The sequence below is a fragment of the Sminthopsis crassicaudata genome, chromosome 2 (genome assembly GCF_048593235.1).
Source record: "Sminthopsis crassicaudata isolate SCR6 chromosome 2, ASM4859323v1, whole genome shotgun sequence".
NCBI lineage: Eukaryota > Metazoa > Chordata > Mammalia > Dasyuromorphia > Dasyuridae > Sminthopsis > Sminthopsis crassicaudata.
In genome coordinates this window covers 450512481-450539089 of record NC_133618.1, presented here as the reverse complement: position 1 = coordinate 450539089, position 26609 = coordinate 450512481, and the positions used below count along the sequence as shown (strand labels likewise).

The window sequence follows — 26609 nt, the reverse complement described above, 5'->3', positions numbered from 1 at the left end:
ATCTTGGGTAAGTCACTTCTCTCTGGGTTTTGATGTCTACATCTATAAAATGAAGGAACTGGACTAAATGATTTCTAAGGGTCCTTCTACATATGTCTATTATACTCTGATCTAGTGAACATTTCAGAGTTAGAGGGGCCCATAGAGATCTTTGTCTACAAATATCTAAAACCAGATGCCTTATATATGACTGCTGTGTTTACTACAACCTCCTCATAGGGCTTGTAGCTACATCTTTCCTTGGCAGGGTCTTTGTCATTTTCTTTCCTTACCTCTTATCTTTTCTTTTATTGTTACCCCCGAGATTCTCATGCTTCATGCCATGATTATTGCATTAGTATCCTAACTGATGTCATTGTCTCCCACCTCTAGTGCATTCTGCACAAGCATCCTCTGTGCATCTCCCACCTCTGCTGCATCCTGCACAGGCTCAACTTTATATCACCATAATAGCTCCTTTGTCTGAGGCAGAATTCAACCCAAGTCTTTCTGACTCTTTGTCTAGTACTCTATCCACTACCCCTTTCTACCAAAAAACTTTAACAGGTTCCTATTTTTTAATTGAGTAAAATTCATAATCCTTTACTGTATATTCAAATGTCTTTACAATCTGATAATAATAGCAAGCATACAAATATTGCTTTGAGCTTTGCAAAGTATTTATAGATATTATTTCATTTGGTCCTCACAATTCTGGGAGGTAGATATTACTATTATCCTCATTTTATAGATGAAAAAATAGTTATGACTTGCCTGGGGTTATCGCTAATAAATGTCCAAGGCAGGATTTAAACTGAGATCTTCCTAGTTACTTCTGGTACCAACCTACTTTTCCAGCTTTATCTTATATTACTTCCTTCCTTTTCCTTATACTACTACCTTCCTTTTCTTCTTCACCTAGTAATTTTTCATTCATCCTTTAAAGACCTAATCAAAAGTCTTCTCCTACAGGAGGCCTTCCTTGATCCCCTCTATCCATAATGATTTTTCCCTTTGAAGCTCATACAGAATTGTGTTTTTACTGCTCTGATGCAATTTTATCATCTGCACCTTTTGTTGTTGTTCAGTCATTTTAGTTACTTCCAATTCTCTGTGACCTCATTTGGCGTTTTCTTAGTAAAGATAGTGGAGTGCTTTGCCATTTCCTTCTTTAGTTTATTTTTACAGATGAGAAAATTGAGGCAAACAAGCTTAAGTTACTTGCCCAGAGTTACATACTAAGTATGTCTCTGAGGATGAATTTAAACTCAGGTATTCTGACCTTTAGACATGGCACTCTATTTTAACCCCACTTAGCTGCCTCAGTTTATACCTTATACCCCAATGATATTTGAGTTCCATGAAAACAGAGATGATAATGTTCCCCTCAAGCCAAGGAATTGTCCTATAAAAGGTGTTTAATGTATGTTTATCAAATTCCATTGAATTACTATTAATGATTAATGAGAAGCTTCCTTCTTAGGGAAACTGAAGGCAAGATGCTGAAGACGTGGTGTCTAGCAGCTCTGTGTAGCTCCATGGTGTTCACTGGCACTCTCTCAGAAACAAATACAGTCCTCAGGGTGAGCAAAGAAGTCATTAGTAATGGTAAGTGCCCCCTTAGGGCCATGGGAGGGCAGAAGCCCAATAACTGTCATCTTTTTGAAGAGACAGAGGAGAGGGCCATACGCTCTGGTCTCAGATGCTGAGTACTGGTACAAGAGAATCCCTTCAAGAGCTTATTTCAATATCAATCAATAAGCATTCATTTGGTGGCTACTGAGTGCCAAGTATTGTGCTAAACCCTGCTGCTCTAAGAGAGAATTTTTGGAAGAAGTAAAAAGGTGCTGTCAGAGAACAGGTAGACCATACAAAAAACTGGGGTGATAAAATCAGGAGACCTGCTTTCAAATCCTGGCCCTGCCACTGACTTGTGCAATCGTGCTAATTACATTCTCTCCCCAGACTTCAGTTTTCTTTGAAAAAATAAGGGGATGGGTGGTTTGGAAAAAATTAGAGTGGTTTGTCATTTTTTTCTTTAGTGGATTAAGGGAAGCACAAGTAAAGTGACTTGATTGGGACACACGGACACTAAATGAGTAGGGTAGATTTAAAATCAGGTCTTCCTAACTCTAAGACCAGTACTCTATCCATTGACTACCTAATTATCTCAACAGCCTCAGTTTACTTATTTGTAAAATGAGTGATTATGGACTAGTTAATCCTATTTATGATTTTTTCTGGAATACTTGAGGTAAGAATAGTCCACTGGTAATTGGTAGAGACTGAGTGTGAAGGCTATTTCCAAATTTTTGTTCCAAACTATATTGCTGAACATCTTTCTATTATGTATAAGGCAACTTCTCTGCCTTAGCTGGTGGAGTCAAGTGACTGGACCTGAAGCTTTGTTGTTAATAGAGGGTCCTGTGGATCTAAGGATTATCTTGTTGAACAGGAACATTTTCAAAATAGGCTGGAAAATGATAATAATTCAATATTACCAGAATAATAATGTTTATAAAGTGTTTAGCACAGTGTCTGGAATATTATTGCTGTGCAGTCATTTCAGAAGTGTAACCCATTTGGGGTTTTCTTAGCAAAGATTTTGGAGTAGTTTGCCATTTCCTTTTCCAACTCATTTTACAGATGCAAAAACTGAGGCAAATAGGGTAAGTGACTTAACAGGCTAGATTTGAACTCATGAAGATGAATTTTCCTAATTCTAGGTCTGGCACTCTATCCACTGCACCATCTATCTGGCTGGCACATTGTAGACACTTCATAATGCTTGTTCCTTTCCTCCCCAATTGTGACCACATAGATAGAGCTTTGTGATGTGCATTAGCTCTTCAAATGTGTATGTGAGCTCTGAGATGAAAGCAGAGCAAAGGTTTTCAGCTCCATTGTATAGAAAAATAAAACAAAGGCCCAGGGAGAACAAATAAATTTCTCAAATTTAAAAAAAAAAGCTTAAAAAGTAAGGAAGGTAGCACAGTATGGTGCCTTTGAAAACCAGGCCCTTGGTTTCTGTTTTTTTTTTTCTCTTTTGAAAAATCCCCATTGTTTTATGGTAGGGTGGGCTTGCCTTTTCCTTTCTCTGTTCTGAAGGGAGTGTAGTAAGAAAGAATAATGAGCCCTTCCCCTTCCAAATTCATGGAATTTGTTATGTGTGGGGTTTTTTTTTGAGGAGAACAGGATGGTGGAATGATGGATTAAAGAATTTCTGTATACCATGCCTTCAAACTTTGTTTATGTACATGTATACATGCATGTAAGATATATATATGACTATATAAATTGTATGCATATGTGTATGAATATAAACAGTTACTGATTCTAGGTTGGTCAATAAAGGAGACTTTGGAAACTGAGAAAAAAAAAGAATTGTTGGACTATCAAGTCTTATTTTATTTTTTATTTTTATTTTTTTCTGAGGTTAAGTGACTTGCCCAGGGTCACACAGCTAGGAAGTGTTAAGTGTCTGAGACAGGGCTGGTGCTCTATCCACTGTGCCACCTAGCTGCCCCTGCCTGGAATGTCAATTCTTAACTGTGATGTACACTCATATTTGGCCTGGCACAGTGCCTCAAGCTTAGATGCTGAATTGTAGAAGGAGTGCCAGTTGGAATTAGGACAGGGAATTTGTTTGCTGAGAGTTAGTTCTCTTTAACAAGAAAATCATAGGTCTAGTCTGGAAAAAACAAGCAACCCAATATAACATAATACAACAAAACTAGAAAGTGAGAGAAGTAGGTCCAGAACTAAATGCTTCTTAGTCAGTCCCTGCTGCTATTTTTGAACTCTGTGAAATGTGGCTGATGGTGGATTGAACCCAAGATGCCCCTGGAAATTAAAAATAGTGACAGTAAGTTCTTCTTACTGACTTGTTTTCTTATTCATTATTTCTTCTTTCTATATTGGATGTTGCTAACCAAAGGCCCTCAGTAAAATAAATTCTGGATAATTGGGATTTTGCTCTGCTATGACAAAAATATCATGGGAATTCAAACAAAATCATAAAATTAAGCGTTTAAAGGGACTTTAGTGGAGGAAGAAGAGAGAGTGAGAAAAAAAAACAAACCCAATACTGGATTTGGAGTAAGAGAATAAATTCAAATCTGGATTCTTCTAAATAATACTAATAATAATTAAAATAATTATAACAACAACAACATTTATACAGCATTTAATATGTGCCAGGTATTGTGATAAGTTGCTTTAAAATTATCATCTCATTTAATTTTCAAAACAACTCAGGGAAATGGTTGCTATTATTATCCCCATTTTATATTTGAGGAAACTGAGGCAAACAGAAGCCAAATGACTTGCCCAGAGTCACAATGCTAGCAAATGTTTGAAACTGGAGTGAAATCCAAGTCTTTTCCACCTCAGGCTCAGCATTCTCCGTAGTAGCTGCCAACTTGTTAGTTATATCACCTAAAATAAATATGTTTCCATTTCCGGAACTCGGGTTTTCCTCCAAACAGAGGGAGATTATGGCATGATGGGTAGGGAGCTAGGAAGATCTTGGTGCAAATCCTGCCTGTGTAACCTTCCACCCCTCCCCTCCAACCTCCCTGAGCAATTCACGTAACCTCTTAGTGCTGTACAATGGACCAAAGAAGGTATCCATTTGTACTGGTAGAAGGAATTTCCCTATTGGGGAGTTCCCTGTATCAATGAAATCACATTCCTTGAAAAAGGAGAAGTTTGAACCAAATGATCTCTGAGATCCCTTCTTACTCTAAAATTCATCCCCTTATAGTCCTACAAAGGAAGGATAAGCTGACTAATGGAGTTTCTTTGAACTATTTGCAGCCATTTCTGGTACTCTGCAGCAAGGAGATGCTCTTCGATCAGCCTTGAGAGAGGTTCCCATTGGTAAAGCTGGTGGCGATGGTGGGGGTCCTCTGCTGGGGGGCCTTCTTGGAGGAGGAGGAGGTGGAGGGGGTGGAGGTGGCCTGCTGGGGGGCCTGCTTGGTGGTGGGGGTGGTGGCTCCAGTGATGATTTGTTAGGTGGAGTTGGAGGAGGTCTCCTGGGTGGTGGGAGCAGTGGCGGTGGCGGTCTGTTGGGTGGCAGCGGTGGCGGGTTGTTGGGTGGTGGTGGTGGGCTATTAGGTGGCGGCAGCAGTAGCGGTGGTGGGCTCTTGGGAGGCGGTGGTGGCGGCGGTGGGCTCTTGGGCGGTGGCGGTGGTGGGCTCTTGGGTGGCGGCCGACACCGTTATGATGACTACAGACGTGCTGAAATTCCTCGAGGTGTTGGTGGTGTTCCTTATAATGACTTCCATGTTCGGGGAACCCCCCCAAAATACAACAACGGCAAGCAACTCGGAGGAAATTACAAATATGGCGTCATTGAATCCAATGAAAACGCTGCTCGCCTTGGTGGCAAGTACAAATATGGTGAAATTTTAGAAACAGACGGAAGCATAAGGGATCTCCGGAATGTCAATAATGCCTATGGAGGTATTAAAGCCCGTAGTGGGCGCACTTATAGGTCGGTGAACTATCCAGATACTAGAAATCAGCACCGTGACCTGCGTCCTGGAGAGATCCCCCCTGGTGTGGCCACTGGAGCACTCGGTCCAGGCGGGCTGCTGGGCACAGGAGGGATGCTGGCTGCAGATGGCATCCTGTCTGGACAAGGGGGCTTGCTTGGTGGTGGTGGTCTTCTGGGAGATGGAGGCCTTCTTGGAGGAGGAGGGGTCCTTGGTGTCCTTGGTGAAGGTGGCATTCTCAGCACTGTCCAAGGAATCACAGGGTAAGGAAAACTTTGAATCTCACATACTGTATGTTAATGATAGCATCTAAATGGGGGAAGAAAAGAGTACTGACTTTGGAAGCGGACCAGTGTCATGTTACTTGTTACCTGTGCCCCACTTCCCTTCTCTGAAAAGTGAGAGGGTTTTTGTTCACTCTATTTTGGGCAAAGATCCTGGAGGGGTTTGCCATTTCCTTCTCCAGCTCATTTTTACAGATGAAGAAACTGAGGCAAACAGGTTTAAACAATTTGCCCAGGGTCATACAGCTAGTAAGTGTCTGAGACTGGATATGAACTCACAAAGAAGGGTTTTCCTGGCTCTAGCCCCTGCACACCATCCACTGTATTACTTAACTGCCCAGGGAGGGTTAGACTACTTCATTTCTAAAGTCTCCTTTTAGCTCTAAAATCTTGGATCTTTTGAGATCCTGGGTTCAAGTTTCTATTTATTTATTTATTAATAGGTCTGTTGAAGTTGCAGTTGCTAGAAAATAATTTATTTGTATAAACTTGGCCAAAACACTCGAAGCCTGTAAATCTTAATTTCCTCACCTCCGAAAGGAGGGAATTGAACTAAGATCAAGAGTTCTTAATCTGAAGCCTGTGAACCTTAAAAAAAATTTTCATAACTTTGTTGCAATATCATTGGTTTCCTTTGTAATTCTATGCACTTTGGTTTAATAATTTAAAAGCCACTATTCTGATAAGGCTTCATGAAATGATTAAAGGGGATATACAGCCCCTCAAAAGTCAAGAATCCTTGGACTAGATCACTTCTTCATCCTTGCCACTTTATATCTATGATCCTATGATATGATGATTCTGTGATTCCAAAATCTATCTTTGTTCCATAGTTCTTCCTGCTTTTTTTCTGGGAAATATACTTCTCCTCTCAGTACTTGTGGAAACTATCCACAGACATGAAGCTGCAGAGAAGGTTTGAATTAGTAGGTGGACTTTCTTCAGTTGGGAGTTACACTACTAAAATAAGTCCCTTCATTACCATTCTCTTACTATAAATCAGGTCATTCAGCTAGCTGCTGGAGATAAAAAACCCAAGAGCCAAATGTTCTTCTTTTCAAGGCTATTATATTTGACTATTTATATTCCTAGCTGTTATCTGAATAAGCTATTTGGGTCCTACCTCGTTAGAGGTCTTCAAGCAAAGAGTATATGGTCACTGGACAAATATGCTATAGAAAAAATTGTTGGCAATTGTGTGACAAAGAATTAAATCTTTCCAAATGTTGGAGTGTGCTTAGAAAGGAAATCCAAGAAATACTCCAGAGACATATGGCAATTCTATCTTGAACTATTCCTTCTTCAAGAGGATTTCCCTTTTGGGTCTTATTTTCTTAATGGCTTGGAGATAAATGCAAAGATTCCTTGTTTTAAAGTTAGGACACCAGAATCTGAGTTTTGACCCTGACAGTAGCTATGTGTCTTGGGCAAATGAATTAATTGCTTTGAGCTTTGGTTGCTTTGTCTATGAAACGAATATAACATTAATGAATTATAAGTATAAATAATAATTTAATATTTTTATGATAACAATTTACTGAATTGTTAAATGAGAAAAATAGTTAGGTAAATATCAAAATGATATGGAAAAAGGAATTTATTATTACTATTATTATTGTTGTTATACAGTTGTCTGTGTTCCTTCTCAGAGATTCATTGGAGGCTTCTGGTTAAATATTTTATTCTAAAATCACAAATAATTAAATGTGATTAATACAGGATCTCTCACTTGTACTCATGATCTGATCTTTATTATGATGGTTGCTTTGTAAAAGAAGGTATTCATTGTAGGGATTAGTATTCATTGTCAGCATTACCCATGGAGGTCTCAATAATAAAGATCATCCTGAAGAAACATCAACCAGAACCTTCTTGGCAACTCCAATATGTACACTCAGTAACTCCTCCTTGCTATAATTTAGGTTTAGGATTCAAGACTACAAATACTCTATGAGCCAACTTTATCTTGTTTCCTGTGATTTAGATTGAAATTAGAGATGGGGAGTTCATGATCTGGTTGCTAAATGGCCCAGGGACTAGAGTACTGGACTCAGTCAGTCAGTCAATAAGCATTTATTAAGGGTCTATTATTTAAATTCTCTATCAGACACTCACTAGTTATATGACCCTGCTTCAATTTTCTCTTTCATAAAATGAAAGAGTTGGATTTGATTGTTTCTAATTCCAGCTCTAAGATCAATGATCCCTTTCATGGTCTGGGAGGACTGAATTCCTTCTTAGCTCCTTCCCTCCTTTTATGAGGTGCCCTGCTCTCCATATCACCCCAGTATCTAAGTTTCTTGCTCTCAACACTTTTTTTCCCTTATCTTTGCCCTTTCCAATTTATAGGTTGAGAATTGTGGAACTCACACTCCCCAGAGTATCTGTAAGACTCCTGCCCGGTGTGGGAGTCTACCTGAGCTTGTACACTCGAGTGGCCATCAATGGCAAGAGGTGAGTGTCCTTCACCCTGGGGCTGTACATCACTTAGGTCACTTAGAAGAATAAGCTCAAACTTGTGATATACTGGTCTAAAGTCTTGTCATCAGAAGACCTTGCCTGTGTCTCAGCTCCATAGCTGTGGGATCCTAAGCATGGTCCAAGCATGGTAGGAAAATGACTATCTCTTATTCTTTCTAGTCTCATTGGCTTCCTGGACATTGCTGTAGAAGTGAATATCACCGCCAAAGTCCGGCTTACGATGGACCGGACAGGCTATCCCCGGCTGGTCATTGAGAGATGTGACACCCTTTTGGGAGGTATCAAGGTCAAACTCCTTCGGGGGTGAGTGACAGTTGTATCTGGACATCTCCCTTCAATTTATATTGCCCTTTACATAAAAAATACCCTGACTATTGGCTAGATGCATTTACTTGTTTTTTTTTTTTTTGTATGGCAGTGATGTCATTCTTACTATTCTCACTGATCCCTATTATGACAGATGACTTTCATTTGGGAGACTGATGACAGGAGATCTACTTAAGGAGCAAAACCTTTTCTAATTGCCTCCAATTGGAGGTAGTGTGACTTAGAGGTAGCCTGGGCTATGGCTGGAAGGTTGGGTTTAGAGTGAGGAAGACCTAGTGCCAGCTGTGTGACTGTGGCTTATTTAAGTTAAAATAATTTAGATTGTACTGTTACAGGCAATTTTCTAAGACTTATCTGCTATGTCACAGTTAGGTTCTAATCAATGTTGGAAGCAGTTCCCCATGTAGAAGATCATCAATCCTTATAGTGGGGTAGATGTAACAAAGAAGAACCCTAATTTGAAGTCAGGTGACCTGGATTATCTTCCCAGCTTCCAATTTACTAGCTGTCCAGTCTTGGCCCCTTTTCTCTCAATCTTACTGTTTTTGTTTGCTAATGCTTGCATTGCCAAGTTGTAAAGGAAACATTTTGCATACTATTTCTCACTATAGAAGTGTGAAATATTGTCATTATCACTTTCTGTAAGGAAACTCTAGGGAATATTGGTGTCTATCTTTTTTAAGGTTTTTTTTTTTTTAATTTTCTTGATTTCTTTTATTTCTATATCACACTCCTCAGGCTTGTCTGACAGTGTATAAAATATTTCTTTCTAGTAGTCCCTCACCTTTCTGTCAGAGGGAATAAATATATGATGTTATCTTTTTTCCATGATGTTGCTGGCTTTTCCTATTACTTAGTTTATTTTCCTTTGAGTGATCTTTTCATTTGCATTATTGTAGTTATTGCATTATATTATTCCTTTGCTTTTTTTTACACAATCATCCAGGAAACTTGAACACACCATGCAAAGACATTTATTTAGTGCTTTGTAGTTTATAAAGTACTTTATATATGATTTTTCATTTGTTCTTTATAATGACCTAGGTGCTACAGGTACAATTATATCCATTTAGAGATGAGGAGCGTGAAGTTCAGAGAGACTACGTTATTTGCTTATGATCATGTGATTAGTGTTTGGTGTGGAATTTGAACTGGGGTTTCTTCTGATTCCAATATTTCCAAGATAAACATTCTTTCCACTGTATCATGCTGTGATACTTTTCCTACCACACCAAGACATTACAAGTCAGGCTAAATCATACCATTTACTCTACACTATGCCAGCTCATCGATGGCAAGCTATTTAATGAATCAGTTGACATACATTTATTAAGTATCCATTGTATGCCAGACACTTATTGAGGGGTTGAATATTTGGCAAAAAATGAGGCAATCTCTGTCATTTAGAAGTTTATATCCCATTAGGGGATTATAAAATTCTTCTTTCCTGGTGCAAACCTAGGGGATGTTAATATTTACCAACTTCTCATTCGGTTTGCCTTCTGGTTTTTCCAGCTTGCTCCCTAATCTTGTGGATAACTTAGTGAACAGAGTCCTGGCCAATGTTCTTCCTGACCTGGTAAGTAGGGGAGAAACCCCAATGGTTCTTTGTTCTTGATTTTTGGTCCTAGAACTATCCAATAATGCAACTGGTTATTTTGGGAAGTAGTGAAGTTCCTCTTCCTGATAGAATTCAAGGAATAAATGCTTTGAAATTCTCTTAGGTTAGGTTTTTAACTTTCTATAGAAAAGGGAAGAAGAGAGTAGCATTCATTTTATTGGAACCATTTTCAACTTAAGGGGCAACAATTATTTTTCCCACTAAGAAGAGAGAGATTATGGGAACATATAAAGAAGTTCATGGTGGGAGGGGGAAAACTCATCAAAAATCCATATAATATTGGAAACCTGGTGAAGATGTATCCCATTGGCTATTTTGCAGTAGAAAGAAAGTAGTAAGGGTTGTCTCCTGAATTATTGGCTTTGAGACTAGGCTTTCTTTTAATCAGACCAGTCTCCTGAAAGGAAGTCATTCCATTCCAGAAGGAGTTTGCACAGTGGATGTCCTTAGGTACTTTACGAAAAATTCTCCTACCCTGTAAAAGGAGAGAGAGAATAAATGGGGGAAATACAATTAGCAGTAGCAATTGGAAAAAAAATTCAAAACAAGTTTCTCTAATGGAATATTACTGGGCTCTGGAAAATGATGAGGAGGATGCTCTTTGGGAAAAAAAAAACCGTGGAAAGTCTTCATGAACAAAATGAAATATGCTGTAATCAAAATAATAGCAATGTTCCGGGATGACCAGTTGTAAATGGCTTTGTTATTCTCAGGAATACAATCATCCACACTTACTCTGAAGTACTTATGATGAAAAATCCTATCCATACCCAGAGAATGAACTGATCAAGTCTGAATATAGATAGAGCCATTCTCTATTATCTTCTCTATTTTGAACTTAACTTTTCTTGAGGGTTTTATTTTCATTATGTTGGAAGATCCAGTTTTCTTTCACAACTTGACTTTTATGGAAATATTTTGCACAACTTCAAATGTGGTTTCTTAATTGTGGGTGGGGATAAGGGAGAAAATCTAGAATTCAAAAATCTTAAAAACAAATATAAAAATAATTGTTTTGAATGTAACTGGGGAAAATATTAAATAAATAAAATTTTAAAAGTCCCTTCACCCTGTTCTGAGCCTGGAAGACCCATGGCAGAGCTTTCTAGTCCTCCAGGACTCCTATGGGCTGGATTTTAGTATGTTTTCTTGTAACATTGCTATTCTATTGCCTTTCAGCTCTGTCCAATTGTGGATGTCGTGTTGGGCCTTGTCAATGACCAATTGGGTCTTGTGGATTGTAAGTTCTTTTTATTCTCTCATGTCTTCTCCTGCCTCAGGTTTATGCCCTTTCCAATTTTTCCAAGACCTATCCTTTAGGCTTCTACATCTGAACTCTGTGGAAGGACAGAACTACTTCTATGAGATCTGTGAGCTATAGCTCTATGTTCTTCCCCAAAACATTCCATAGCGGCAAACTCAAGGACATTTTGGTGCTAGATCTGGAATAAGGAAAGAGAGAGCTTTGTAGTTCTTGAAATCACTCAGTCCACATTGTGTCCTATTGTGGGTAATATATTTTAAGAAAAGCATTGACAAGTTCAGGAGCAACCAGAGGAGAGTGATGAAGGTAGTGAAAGGCTGGAAAACAATACTAAAAGAGGACTGACTAAAGGGATCTGAGATATTTAGACTGAAGATATTATGTAAAAATGGATTAAGGTTTACTCTATTTGGCCTCAGAGGGAAGCACTAAGAGCAAAGGGTGGAATTAGCAGAGAGGAGTAGATTTGGGGTTAGAATAACAAAGAAATTTCCTAATAATTGGAATTTAGCAAAAGAGGAATGGGATGTCTGGAAAGGTGATGAATTCCCTATGACTTGAAATCTTTAAATGAGATTGGATGACTACTTGTGGACATTTTTCTGATCAAGTTTGGGTTGGGCTAAAAATGCCCTCTAAGGTGTCTTCTAATTCTGAAATTTTGTGATTCTGTATAAGACAAATGGAGGACTGAAATTTTTTGCATTCCAAAATAGGCACGAGCATCTTGAGGGCCAACCCAAGTTATCATTGAGGGACTTTTGACTAGTTCTTCCATTGGGTTCCATAGATTCCATAAGGTTCTTTCCACTGAGTGAAGGGTAGAGAACCTAGTGCGTTGGCAATCCAAACAATTTGCTTTTCTTCAAACTCTGAACTGTAAATTCCCCTATCTATATTTCTGTTTGACCAATTTCCTGACCTTGGAGTATCCCCCCTCCTCCTCTTTACTAAGTCAAATAAATACCTTCACCTCCAGGAGCTTTCTCTGACTCACATCCTTGAGTTGGTGAAGAACTTTCCCCTTAGGCTATAAATAATGATATATTTCATATCTCTCTCGTATTTATTTAATATTATATGTCACAGTAAACTGTACTGAGATCTTCATGAGGGCAGGAATAGTTCTTATCTCAAAATCTTTTATCTACATGATCTTATTTGTTTCTCTCTCAGTACTTAATACAATTATTTAAAAAAGTTTTAAAAATTATTTATTTATATTTAACTCCAGTATGTTAGTAAATATTTTATTAAATGAATGAATGAATAAACTGATGGGAGCAGAAGTATATTCATTTTTTTTTTATCTCTGACCTGTTTCTCTGCAGCTTTAATACCACTTGGTATATTAGGAAGTGTTCAATATACCTTTTCAAGTCTTCCATTGGTGACTGGTGAATTCCTGGAGCTGGATCTAAATGTAAGTCTAGCCATTTCATTGAGATTGAGTTAGAAAGTGGTAAAACTCTTTTCCTTTATATCTGGAGTTACTGGGGTATCTTCCTGGTCTCAGAGATCCTTTCCAGAAGAGCTATTACTTGCTTTCTATCATAAAGGCAATACCTTTGCTCATTGTCTGTGGAAATGAATTCCCCCTTTTCCAATGCAAGGGATAGAGGATGCTTCAAAGTTATAGTCCCAGTCAACAATGTACATTTATATGATATTTAAAGGTTTTCAAAGCATTTTCTCTAAAACTCTGTAAACTAGGTAGTGCAGATTTTGTCATCCTAATTTTATAGTTTGGGATACTGACTTTCTCAGAGGCTAACTAAATATTGTGTCCATAATTAAACAGCAAATAAGTGCTCCTACTGAGCAACTAATAGAACTGTTGTTTTTGACCCAAAGTCCAGAGCTCCTTCCCATTTGCCAGGACAGAACTGAATCAGTTTCACCTGAAATCAGATGATATCAATAATCCTGGGTGCTCTTCCTAATCTGAATTTAGCACTATGGATGCCTCCTGCTGACTCTATAGATAGACATAGGCAAATGGGTCCCTTCCTTAGGATCCCTTTTCTCTTGGGAAATGCAGAAATGGAGTACCATTCTGGAGTCCAGGATCCTCATAAGCTTGTAATATTTAAATTTGGGAGATATTTAAAATCTTTTAAAGTATAACATTCTTATTTCATTGATGAGGGAATTGAGACCCAGAGAAGGAGACATTCATTGTCCCACAGCTAGTAAATAGTAGAATGGGATTTGAATACAGTTCCCTTGTGACCTTGAGCTAGTCATATTAATTTTCTGAAACTTACTTTCTGTAAAGTGGGAGAATTGGACTAAATGGTCTTTAAAATATCAGTTCCAAACATCTATGATTCTTAGATTCCAAACCCAGCATTTTCTAACCTTCCTAATAGAGAGAGGCTTCCAAGGATTGTGCTTTTATTTGTATGTGTTCTGAAAGGATTCCATTTGTAAAACCCAACACCTCTTCTCAACAATAACTTGCCTCAAATGTCCAGACACAAGTGGCTAGTAGCAATCACCATAATTGGGTTGTACCAGTCGATGATTAGAGGATAAAGAGTCTATAGGTCAATATTATGATGACTCCAAGATCATCCACTGCATCCTAGGCCACTGGCAATCATCTTGATTTTTATCCTGACCCTAGATATTGATGACTCTGAAAGAAAGATTGAGGTTGGTGACTTTGTGAAACTCTCCCTCACTTAAATCCAATTCACTTGCAAATCAAGATATCATCCTTATGATTGCATTGTTCCTCTTTGAGAATGAAGGATGAACAACTAATATTATAGGATTCTTATATGCTAGCTAGCACTTACATAACATTTTAATGTTTGCAAAGCACTTTATAAATATTATGTGATTTGATCCTTTTAATAACCCTGGGAAGTAGATGCTATTATTATCTTTATTTTTATAAATGAGAAAACTGAAGCAAACACAGATTGTGATTTTGCCCAGCTTTGTAGAATCAGAAAGTGTTTGAGGCTGGATTTGAATTCAGACTATCTTGACTCCAGGTCCAGTGCTCTATTCACTGTACAACTTAGCTGCCTCCACTGACTTACGTAGGAGGGAAAAATTAACTGATAAAGAAAACCCTTTTGAGTAGTGCTATTACTACTACTTCTCTTCCCATCACAATATTCCGTTTGTGCCTTCTTCATTTTATTGCATTTGTAAGCCCTTTTCCTGGTGTGCATTTTGTATGTGTTTGTGGCTTCTGCAGCGGCTATTTTACTGGTTATCCACTTTCCAAGATCTCTTGGGAGAAGGGGAGGAATGTCAGCAGTGCAGTGCCTCGCCAGTATATAGTGAGTACCTTATGAGTACTTGTTGATTGACTGATGATATCTATGCATAGCTTTCTCCCCTGTTCTTGATAGAGTCTTGTTGGAGAGGCTGGAGGAGGTCTGATTGACTATCCATTGGGCCGACCAGCCACTATGCCAAAACCCCAGATGCCAGAATTGCCACCCATGGGTGACTCAACCAATTCCCAACTTGCAATTTCTGCCAACTTCCTGGGCTCAGTGTTGTCTCTCCTGCAGAAGCAAGGGGCACTGGATATAGACATCACTGATGGCATGGTAAATAATTCCACTTGGATTATTTAATTCTGGGACATTTTCTGGTTGAGCTTGGGGAAGGCCAGTTAGGGAAACAAATATTTACATAGATCATAAAATTTGAAATGGCATGGTAATGCAAGTATCCTTTACCAGCAGTTCTTAACTTGGGGTCGGTAGGTGTCTTAAAAATGTTATTATAAGTGTATTTCAACATATTTGTTTTCCTTTGTGATTCTATAAATTTCATTTAAAACATTTGAAATAATTATTCTTAAAGGAATGTACAGATTTTACCAGGATGCCCAAGAGTTCTAGGACACAGAAAAGGTTAAGAAGCCCTGATCTAGTCCACGACCTTTATTTATGGTTGGGAATATATGGTTTCTATTTTATGGATGTAGGTTCAGAGAGAGGAAGTAAATGATCCTGGTTCTCCAGTTAACAAGTGTCAGAACCAAGATTCAATTCCATGTTTCTTAATTCCAGTTCTAATGCTTTTCCCATCACATACATCAAACTCCCCTTCTTCTATGTTTCTCTATTTACTGTTACACCATTTGAAGTATGAAAACTTTAGCTAAGCTACCATTTGTTTGGATTATTTAGACTCTATAGCTTGGGTATATTAGGCAAATGTCACTTAATAAGTCAATGTTTGCATTATTTTAATAGAGAATTATTTTTAACCCTCACTTAAGTTCTATTGATACCTTGTTGTAGTGTGGGATTCTTTAAATTGTGCACCTGTCATTTGAGAACTGACAGCATATTTCCATAAACTACAAGAGAATTATTATTATTAATGCCACAATTTATGAAGACTAACAGACCATGATCTTCATTGATGGAGGAAGTCTGGACATAGGTGAAATAGTAGTTGTTTGGAACTATTGAAATATATATGTACATATCCATATTCAATACACATATGCACATAAGCATATATGTGTACATTGTCTACACAATGTATGTTCACTCTATACTGAAACAAATGTGTGCAATCCACATGTATACACATGTGGATATACAACATAGGTATGCTTATGTGTGTGTGTGTGTGTGTGTCCTGTATACACACACACACACACACATAATGAGAAAGACACCATTGTTTTTGTCTTTGTGTGCTGCCTGTTATTCATTCTTGTGGTAAATTTATTGTTTAGCCATTTCACTGATGTGTGATTCTTCACAAACCCATTTGGGGTTTTCTTGGTAAAGATACTAGTATGGCATGCTACTTCTTTCTGCAGCTTATTTTACAGATGAGGTATTTGAGGCACACAGAATTAAGTGACTTGTCCAAGGTTACAAAGCTAATAAGAGTTGAACATTTTCCTGATTGCAGGAATGGTGCTTATTCATTGAACCACCCAGCTGCCCCCAATCCCTCTAAAATAGGCCGCATCTGGTGAAAGTAAATAGAATGGCAAGCATAGTGTGGCAAAAAGTCAGAAATTAGCCTTTCTAGGGTTGGTTTTGTAAATCTAGGCCTTTGAATAGTATTCTACGTGAAAAGCAATTTGGCTTTTTCAGGGGATTGATTTTATTTTATATTTTTGCCTTGAAAGAGAATATTTGAATCCTTAAGGGATTCATTTCCAACTTCAGTTATAGGAAGGTTCACAGAAATCTTTATTTCTCCTTACAGTTTCCTGATCTCCCTCCTCTAACCACATCCACTTTGGGGGCATTGATCCCTAAGGTGAGTAAGATTGGTTCCTGGGGTTCTGTTCTATCCTGAATCTCTGTGTGTGTTCTTTATCAATTTTAAGAAAGTAAACTTCACAACAGGCCTAAGAAGAAGGCTGTTCAAATGTTACTTCCAATTTAAAGAGGCTAAAAAAAGCTTAATAACTTGAAGATGACATAGCTAGTAAAAGTTTAATTAATTTGGAAAAAAGGAGACTGGCAAAGTGAAGTATTCTTTCCTCCCTCAGGTGCACTGTAATGATGGAGAGATTTTTCATTAAGTATTAAGTAAAATTTTTGAGACCAAAGTCCTAAAGGCATCATCATAGCAATAGTTATAAGAGATTATAGTCATAAGGAGTTTTAGGCTACATAGTCCTATATAGACATGACCTTATTTGGTTTTCATAACATTCTCATGAGGGAGGCAGCCTAAGTATTATTACTTCCATTTTAAAGAGGAAAAAACTAGGGCAGTAAGAAGTTAATGACCTACCCAAGATAGAATGGCTAGTAAATAGTGAGACTGAGACTTCATTACAGGACTTCTGACTCTAAGTGTAGATGATCAAAGTGGGATCTGGTTAGATAATTAGGAACTTCTCTTCTGAAAGGAAATATAACAATTAGGGATTCTTTCTTTCTCTCCCAACATATTTCATAAAGCAATGTGTTTTAAAAATAAATAAATTTACTAGGAAAAAATATTTAGCAGATAGGAATTGTAAAATACTTATCAAACAAAACACATTATAATAATGAAAGTCTGCTTTATATCACAAGAGTTTTTGTAGATATCTATGCAGATCTAATTTTAGTAATGGGCCATTTTCACTGTCCATAAAAGAAAAGAAAATATGGACACTAAATATTATCAAAAATTATAGAGAAAGATAGTTGTTCTAAATCTTTCTGTAAATTCACTGTTTGGCTGAAAAGTTAGTTAGTGGTGACATTCCAGGTTAATTCTCCTAAAGAAGCAGGAATATTTTTGCCTTTTAAGAAATTTTCAATATTCTGCTTTAGACAGATTTTCCCCCTTCAGATCTGCCTTTTGGAACTGAACTTTCTGTAAAAGAATTTGTAAACAGTTGTGGGGTTTGATACTTCTAGATAATTTTTTTCCTCAAAAAAATAAATTCTTTCAAAATCAAAGGGACCTGAGCTAGATAAGCTGAAGGATTATCTTGCTTTATATTGGTAGACATGGAATTACCAACCCATATATTTTTGGAGATGGAAGCATCCTCAAAAGTCATACTCATTTTATCAGTCTCAGAGTTGGAGGGGACCTTAGAACAAAGGAGAGAGATCATCAGAAGCAGAAAGTACTTTAGAATGTTATTATTAATATTAGAGTTGCACACATATATAGAAGAGAATTGAAAGATGATCTAATCTGGGCTTTCTTAAACTTTTCCCACTCATGACCCCTTTTTGTCTGAAAAAATTTTATGTGTGCCTGGATATATGAATAAGTATATGAATCAAACATTTACTGATAGTAAATCATATTTTCAGTCCCCACATTCAGTTATGACTCCCATATGGAGTTACAAACCACTGTTTAAGCATCTAGTTCAATCCACTCACTTATTAAATTTGTAAAATTTTTTGGTCAAGCATCAGGAAACCCTCGCCAATTCCAGAAAAATTGACTGTCCTAAATTTTCCCATAAGATTTCTTGATGAAGTTTTCAGAGTCAAATGGTCTTGCTTTTTCATCATCTGTGGTTCTCCAGGTTTTCCAGCAGTATCCTGAGTCACGTCCATTGACCATCAAAATTCAGGTCCCCAATCCTCCTGATGTCACTTTACGAAAAGATCAAGCTGTGGTAACAGTTTTTGCAACCGCCGAAGTAGAGGTGTCCCAGCCAAATGATGTAGAAACTACCATCTGTCTTCTCAATGTGGTAAGTTCCTGAGTAAAGAGTATTAACAACTTTGGTTTTAGTCCTAAAACTGAATGAAAAAAAATGCAAGGGCAGAAAATCTCCAAATTTTCTCTGAGGAATTATGGTCCTTTTCTATGAAGTGCCAAGGATGAGTAGCTTCCATCTTTGATGATGGAGAAGTCATTTCCAATGTCCTCATTGTAGACTCTCAATCACTGATGATGATAAAAAGCTATTTTTTTGTCCAGCTTTCTGATTATGGATAGGGTTATGGTGCTACCTACTAGTGACTGGGCTGGGGTTCTAATTCTGACCAGTAGAATAGATTGTGTCATGTGAGAGGACTTATCGTCCATATAAGGAGTTTGAGAGGCAGTTGCAGTGAAAATCTCTTAACCTCTTACCTCTGATTTATTTTATTCTTATACAGAATATATATTTTTAAAACACAGCAAGGTTATAATTGATTAAAGAAAAGCATACATTCTTTCCTAAGCAATATCTGCATCAATAAATTTGTTTATGACCTCCAGACAGATATCTCTGACTCTCTGGGTTTCCTCGAGCCTATCAGCTCTACTCAAAGAATAAGATAAAGATTGTAATAACAAAACATACCTTTAGTCTCTCTAGTGTGCTGTGATTCACAACTGTGGGGGATTCAGAGAACTGATTCATCCTGAATGGTGCAATACCCTTTAACTTTTTTACAGGTTTTCTGGGTTTCACACTTAAGCATGGTCCTCAACAGGTAGGGAACATTGTTTCCCCAAATATGGACAAAATTATTCAAAGGAAATGAGATGTTTAGTCTGGAGAAGAAAACACTTAGGGGAAACATATGTTCATAGGATTATAGAATCTCAGCTTTGGAAGTTATCGTTGGGATCATTTAGACAACCTTTCTTTCCTAAATGAATCTTTTAAACTTATTTTCAAATATCCCAAAGAGTTGTTATGGGGAAGTGTTTACCTTTCTGCTTGACTCTGGAGGAGAGAATTAAAAATAATACTTGGAAATTAGGAGGAGATAGATTTTGATTCAATATAAGGAAAACATTTCTAATATTCACAGTGGTCCAATAATGGAATTAACTGACTTTAGAATTAATGAGCTTCCTGGAGATTTTCAAGCAGAAGCTGGATGGCCACTTCTCTGCCATATTATAGATAGAAATCCTACTTCAGGTAGAAATGTCTGAGGTCTTTTCTAGCTTATCTTCTATCAATAAACTCATCTTTTTTCCAGCAGAAGATGAGTTTGTCTGAATCATTCAAGCTCCTTTCTATGTTCCTTATGATTAGTAGATGATTGGAGTTGGGAACAAGATGAAGATGAGAAATGAATGAACAAAATCTTGAAAATGATGGAGATCTTTCTATCAATAGCCGGATGCTTGTTGTAGCAGATCATAAACCACTTATACCTTCCCACCTCAAAAAGACAAGGAATGGCCATTTTGTCATGAAATAAACCATTTATGGAAAAATAGTACCCATAACATTGCTCTTATTAACATTGAGATAACTCATAATTACAATTACAACAACAATAGCTCCTGATTATTTCTATGATGCTTTACCATTTACAAAGGGCTTTATAAATCTAATCTCAATGAATCCTCACAACAATCTTTGTGAGTCAGGGATTACTATCAACATTAGTATAGGACAAAATGAAGTTCTAAAGAAATGAAATGACTCTCTCAATGTCACACAATTAATTAGTGATAGAACCAATTCTTATCCTCAGGGATTCTAGGTATGTCCTTTTCTTATCATGTCAAGACATTTCTTAGAAAATACATTTCTTCTGTTAATCTGTTGACTCCTCAGCAGGGCAGGGCACTATCCTGCTTCTATATCTATATATCCATCAATAGAGGACCCGATATAATTTTTCCTTTTCCTTCTTTAGATAAGACCTGTAATTTTGTTGGTAAAGGATACCAAGTATCTTTGAGGAAACTGCCTTTACGAATGCAGATTAGCAACTTTGAATTTCAGAGAGTTGCCTCGATATCAAGAGGTGTTACCAAGGGTCTTGAAGGCAGCATTTATCAGAGATAGGTTATAAATTTAGGTCCTCTAGGTTGCAAGGGCAGCTCTCTATCCACTATGCTATGCTATGCTGCTTCTCATATAATTTTATGTGTGATCTATCCCTCACACACCTCTCAAATATTTTCTGTTTTCAGGATGTTGAACTGCTGGCCTTGTTTTCTGTGGAAAATGATAAGCTTATGATTGATGCTAAGCTGGACAAGTAAGCAACTCATTGAGTTTTCCTTGCTCCCAAATGAGAAAGGTTCATGGCTAGGATGAGGGGTGTTAGTTTTGAGCATAATTTTTCTAATTATGACTGATCAAATACCCAACTATTTCATCACTGCTGATAAATATTCATTTACCTTAACTGTATGGTTTCTTTTTCTTAGGACAACACTCACCTTGAAAACTTCAAATGTGGGCAATTTTGATGTAAGTGTCAAACTGGGAGGTGAAAAAGGGAACATCACAGGATGTCAGAACAGGGTTTAGAACATAGAACATATAGAATCAGAAAGCATAAAGGGATCTTAGAGAGCACCTAGTTCTGGACCCTCATTTAATAGGTATGTAAACCGAGGCCCAGAGAAAGAAAATGATTTTCCTAAAGCCAAAGGGACAAAGTTAGAACTCAAATTTGGATCTTGACTGCTAGCCTGGGTCTTCTTTCACTCCATCACACACACTGTCTTTCACCAAGGAGGGAGCCAGCAAAAACTCTTGGCTCTTACTGGGTGGAACTCTCATGCACCATCATCTGTGGCATTTCCCCCATGAAATGGGATGGTCATTTCCCATGTCAGGACCCATGAAATAATTAGTCTTAAACATCCTTCAGGACTTATGTTCAATGCCTGAAAATTAGGCGACTATGTGAAGTGTCAATTGTTTGCCAATGGTGTTTGATGTACTTCAAAGTTTTAGTGATTATAATACTGAGAATGTCACTTGAATTAAAAGAATGAGTTATGCATAGTACTTCTGAAATGACTTCTTGGATCCCTAAGTAATGTTACTGAGGCTGCCTCTAAGGGTAGTTCTGATTGAACTGAAACAACATCTTGGATTCACTGGGCTTGAGATTTGGCTTCTGCTGTCTATTCATGATGTAAAATTCTTGGCAAGTGAGTTTTTCTCTCTGGGTTCCATTTCCTCTCCTGTAAAATGAAAATGTTGCTTTGAGTGATCTCTTAAAGATTGATGAACTCCTTGAGGGTAGGGCACTATCTTGCTTCTACATCTATAAACCTACCAATCAGGACCTGATATAACTTTTCCTTTTTCTTCTTTAGATCAGACCTGTTATTTCATTGGTAAAGGGCTCTGAGTCCTTGTGAGGAAACTCTTTACAAATGCAAATTAGCAACTTAGAATTTTAGAGAGTTGCCTGGATACCAAGAGGTGTTGCCAAGGGTCTTGAAGGTAGCATTTATCAGGACTTAGGTCCTCTAGGTTGCAAGGGTAGCTCTCTATCCACTCTGCTATGCTATGCTGCTTTTTATATAATTTTATGTCTGACATGTAGAAGGTGCATAAAAATACTTATTGATTGACTGCTTGCTTCCCTCAATCAATTTAAGGTACAGGCCTTAAAGAACATATTTTTTAAAAGGGGAAATGGAGAAATTAAATGGGTCAAGTTAAACAATAAACAAGTTATTTCCATTTTTAAGTTTCTTAAAATCACTTTTTTCTCCCTGATAGGTTGGCTTGATGGAAATGCTGGTTGGCAAGATTTTTGACCTTGCTTTTATGCCGGCGATGAATGGTAATGACAGCTACTGATCCCTTTTAGAGATATTGTCATGTGTTTCTTATACTTTAATTTCACACTTATGAGCACAGTAGTTAATTTCAAATCAATTGAGTTCAAATTTGAGGTAGCTTTTGAATGTTCTCTAATATCATTCTTGTAATAGCATAATATCTCATTTTCCTGGCATCGTCAAGGCCCTCTGATTCATGTAGTTAGATTTTCCAAATAATTGAAGATCACCCTTTGTCTTCTAAGAGAAACTTTTTTTCTCTTTTTTTGGATGCAAATCTTCTTAAAATGTATGACATACTTCTTCCTTTTTAAAGGAGACTAAAAAGGAGAGTCCACAAACAAAATGGAAACCGCCAAAGACTCGGGATCATAATTCTGAGTTTGTTACTCAAATGGATTATGAAACTCTCTAGACTCATTGAGTGTGTAGAACCTCAGAGCTGTCTGCCTTTGGGGTAATTATGATATTACTTAAAAAATTCAAAGAATTTGAGAACATTGAACATAAAACATTGAGTTAGAAGGAAACTAAGACCACAGAATAGAGCTGTGAGGGACCTTAGAGCCTCTCTAGCTCAACCACCTCATTTTTCAGAGGAGGAAACTAAGTCTCAGAGAGGGGGATGTGAATTGACTAAGAATATAAGAAACTGGTGGCAGAGGTGGGACTAGAATCTAAGACCTCTCCTTTCTAATATCAATTTTGTTCTTCTTCACCCTCTATTGAAAGCTCTAAACTCCCTCTATGCTCCTCAGAATGACTATTTCTGCTCTCACAATGTAATAAGAAGAATTTTCATTGTATCTGGTAAAATATGGGCTAATTCTTTCTGCACTAAATCAACAAGTGTTTATTAATTACATACTGTATATTAGGCAAATGCACTAAAGATACAAAAAAAGACAAAAAGAGCTCCCAAGGAATTTAGATACTAGCAAAAAAGACAGTATGTGAATAACCTTCAAGATGTGTATGGAACCTGTACATGTAGGGTTTGTATTGACTATGTAAGTTGTGCTTGTTCACATCAGTCATCTAAGGACAGGTTGCTGGAAGGCATGGATAATATGTATAGAATCATGCCCATCTTTCTCAAAAGAAGATTTTTATGTTACCTGGAGTTTCCCTTTCTTTTCTGAAGATGTTTCAGACTAGAATTGCATTTCTCTACTTTGGCCGGCCCTAAATACAGCTGATCTAAGAGCGCTATTTTTCTATCTTCCAGAGCAACAAAGCCAGTAGATTCTATTGTAGCTTTCTTTTAAATGGGGAGGGTACACCAAGTTTACATTTGTAGATTTGACTCCTCACCAAAAGCTAATGGTAAAATTTAATAACAAATAGTGAAGAATGAGCAAGCCATTTATCCTAGCAAATAGAAAACAAAAGCCAGGGAAGTTCTCCAAAAGTCCAGGAAATACAAATAAGTAAATGAATTCTTTAGATGGGAATGAGCTGAAATCTTATTTTATAGAGACAAGTTTTGAGCTCACCCAGGGAGAAATTCCCCGATATCTGCAGGGAGGCAAGCTAGAAATCAGTCATGGATCATGTGGAAGCTCCTCTATATGCCTGTTGCTTCCCAAAACATTTTTTTTTTCTTTCTGTATGGGTCTTTCCTTGAAGTCTAGAAGAAAGTGTATCTCTCTTAAAGCATAAATTGTAGGGGTCTCTCCTCTCCAAATCTCTTGTATCTTGCTTTCATGGAAACATGAAATACTAAGTTATTATTGTTTCACTGATTAAGAAAGTTCTATCCAAAATGCTTTATTTTTGAAAGCTGGGTTATATTCGTTTGGAGTAGATGGAAGTACATGAGACAGCCGCCTTCCCTTGTACACTGATCATACATGCCTTCTTTTCACAGCTGTGCTAGGCTCTGGAGTTCCACTACCCAAAATATTGAATATTGACTTCAGCAATGCCGATATTGATGTCTTGGAGGTGAGAGTGTTGACATGATGGGTGTTCCTTCTCCTATGCTATGTCTTTGTTTTTTTTCCTGTTGGTTTCATCTTCCATCCACTTATTCATTTTTTTTCATGCAGTCCATTTGCTAGGTGATGAGAGGACAGGGATCCAAAGCAATCAGGTTATAAGAGTCCTTTTTGGTTGATTTCTGTCATCATAATAGCTCATTTCTGTAGCTTTTCCTGGTTACAAAGTACTATTGCCCATATTTTTTCTGGTCCTTACCCACAGCCCTGTAAATGAGGCAGGGTAGAGCTTATTATCTTCATTTACAGATGAGAAAATTGAAGCACAGGGAGAATAGGTGATTTATTCAAGATTACCTTATTAATAATGTCAGAGGAGAATAGAAAATTGGGCCTTCTAAGTCCAATGCCATTTCTATTATATCTGAGCTGCTTCTATTATATCTGGCTCCACTGGGAATCTGGTCCAGTAAACCTTTTCCCATGTTCATTGATGGAAGATGTAAATATATTTTTAGCCAAGAGACTTGGGGTACTGGAGCAGAGTCTAGGGATAAGCCAGAAGGGGACTTTGGGAAACATGACTAGAGACAGTAAACTAAATGGAATCAGTGTAAATTGGTGACTTTTCAAAGTCACACCAGAAATTTGTTCTGTGGCATTGTTTCTTCTGGAACAGAATTCCAATTCAAATCAGTTCAGCACTTATTTAGCATTGTGTTCCATGCTAGGAATACAAGATGAAGAGTAACATAGCAACTGCCCTCAAAGAATTTGAGATGTTCATTAATTGGTTGGTTGTTGCCTTTTATTCTCAAAGAATTTTGTTAGAGTTATATTACAATATGACTGAATGTGGCCAATATGAGCTTGGAATGCTTTACCACAGGTTGGGCACAAATAGTCTGTGTTAACATTTGGGTTAAATTTCTCTAATTTTGCACATTTTATGTTTCTTTTGAGCTGCTTCAATTTTCCAGAGCACATTTTCTGTTGAGGGCATGTCATATTGGGTGATCCAAACAATTCCGAAGTTCCTAAGAGAAAGGCTTAATGAAAATAGAATGTGATAAGGTTGCTAGGAAGATCCAAAGCATTTAGGAAAATTTGAAGAGATGGAGAATACTTTCAGATGATGGGAAGAGAGCTCTCAGGGAAAACTCAGAGAAGGCAAAACCTAATCTGAGCCTTCAAAAGATTTGGATAAGAAGGGACTGTGTTCTGGTGATGGAGCACAGTTCTGCTTGAATCCAAGAAACTTGATATGATCCTTGTCTACCTCGGACCCCAGCAAAAAGGTGTGAATATTGAAGTCTCTGCCTTTAGTTTCTCCAGTAGGACTTCATTTTAGGTTATCTTCCCTCTAAGGCTAGAGACCATGGCACACACCCAGAGGACAGTACTGCAGGACTTAATCTTGTTGAAGCCCTCTTTTTGTCATTTTCCTCAAAAAGTTTTCACTGGTTGAAAAGTTCTCTTTATCAGGGGAGAGATGTGACCCAAACTCCTGTGCTTCATTCCCTTAGGACCTTCTTGTGTTGAGTGCATGAGTTTAAGAAGACCAAGGCATGGAGCTCGAAGCTCCCTCTCTCCATAGTACCATCATCACTGCCCTGAAGAAGGCAGGACCATATTCTCCTTCATGTTATTTAACAAAGATGGTGCCTGAGCTCATCCATCCCCCCAAGACACCAAAGGCTTACTTGACTGAAATGGCCTTAGGGGACTTGGCAGCCAGATTTTGCTACAAAGCAATTGATTTTCCCAATTTGCTGAAATGAGGTGAAGACCAGCCAAAAGGACATGGCTAAGGGCTGTGGAGACAAGGATGTTTTGAACATTGTTTGTTGTTCATGTTGCTTTTTCAATAAAAGATTCCCCTTTCTCTGCACTTCAGATGGGGATGAGTTTCCATAATGGCGCCACCAGTGCTCTTTCCACAACCCCATGCTGTATTGTGGCATGATATCACTTTACTGCAGAGCTGGAATTCCCAGTTTCTAATAGTTTTGGGTATGCATTTGGGAGAGGGGTGGTCTCAGGGTCAGTGCACAGACTGGAAATACTGACAATATAGCAGTTCAAGTTGTTTCTATTTCAAAATACCCTGGGTCTCTTAGGATAAGAGGTAGTGTGATATAGTAGAGAGAGTATTGAAAGAGTTGGACAATCAAATTCCAGCTTTGCTATTTACTGTGTGATTTCACCTCTCTGGACTCAGTTTCCTCCTTTTTTTTTTTAAAAAAAAAAGAGGGG

The 26609-nt window shown here is 37.6% G+C and overlaps 1 protein-coding gene across 1 annotated transcript; it reads left to right on the top strand.

Annotated features, from left to right (window-relative positions):
- The first annotated feature begins 1478 nt into the window (after positions 1-1478).
- On the top strand, positions 1479-26244 carry BPIFB4 (BPI fold containing family B member 4). The gene is made up of 15 exons (XM_074284815.1): positions 1479-1562; positions 4818-5740; positions 8111-8215; positions 8402-8545; positions 10085-10148; positions 11370-11430; positions 12786-12877; positions 14826-15029; positions 16663-16716; positions 18446-18616; positions 20797-20864; positions 21037-21079; positions 22352-22415; positions 24284-24360; positions 25880-26244. Exons 1-15 carry the CDS (start codon positions 1479-1481, stop codon positions 25901-25903), a joined length of 2178 nt encoding a protein of 725 aa, XP_074140916.1. The 3' UTR covers positions 25904-26244.
- Positions 26245-26609: the final 365 nt, after the last annotated feature.

What these genes read in the sequence shown, in the direction of transcription:
- BPIFB4 (XM_074284815.1), top strand. Translation starts at nt 1,479, where the DNA reads ATGCTGAAGACGTGGTGTCTAGCAGCTCTGTGTAGCTCCATGGTGTTC. An exon ending in ACTGTCCAAGGAATCACAGG is followed by an intron (nt 5,741 to 8,110) that starts GTAAGGAAAACT and finishes TCCAATTTATAG; the next exon opens with GTTGAGAATTGTGGAACTCA. An exon ending in CAAATGTGGGCAATTTTGAT is followed by an intron (nt 21,080 to 22,351) that starts GTAAGTGTCAAA and finishes TCTCCCTGATAG; the next exon opens with GTTGGCTTGATGGAAATGCT.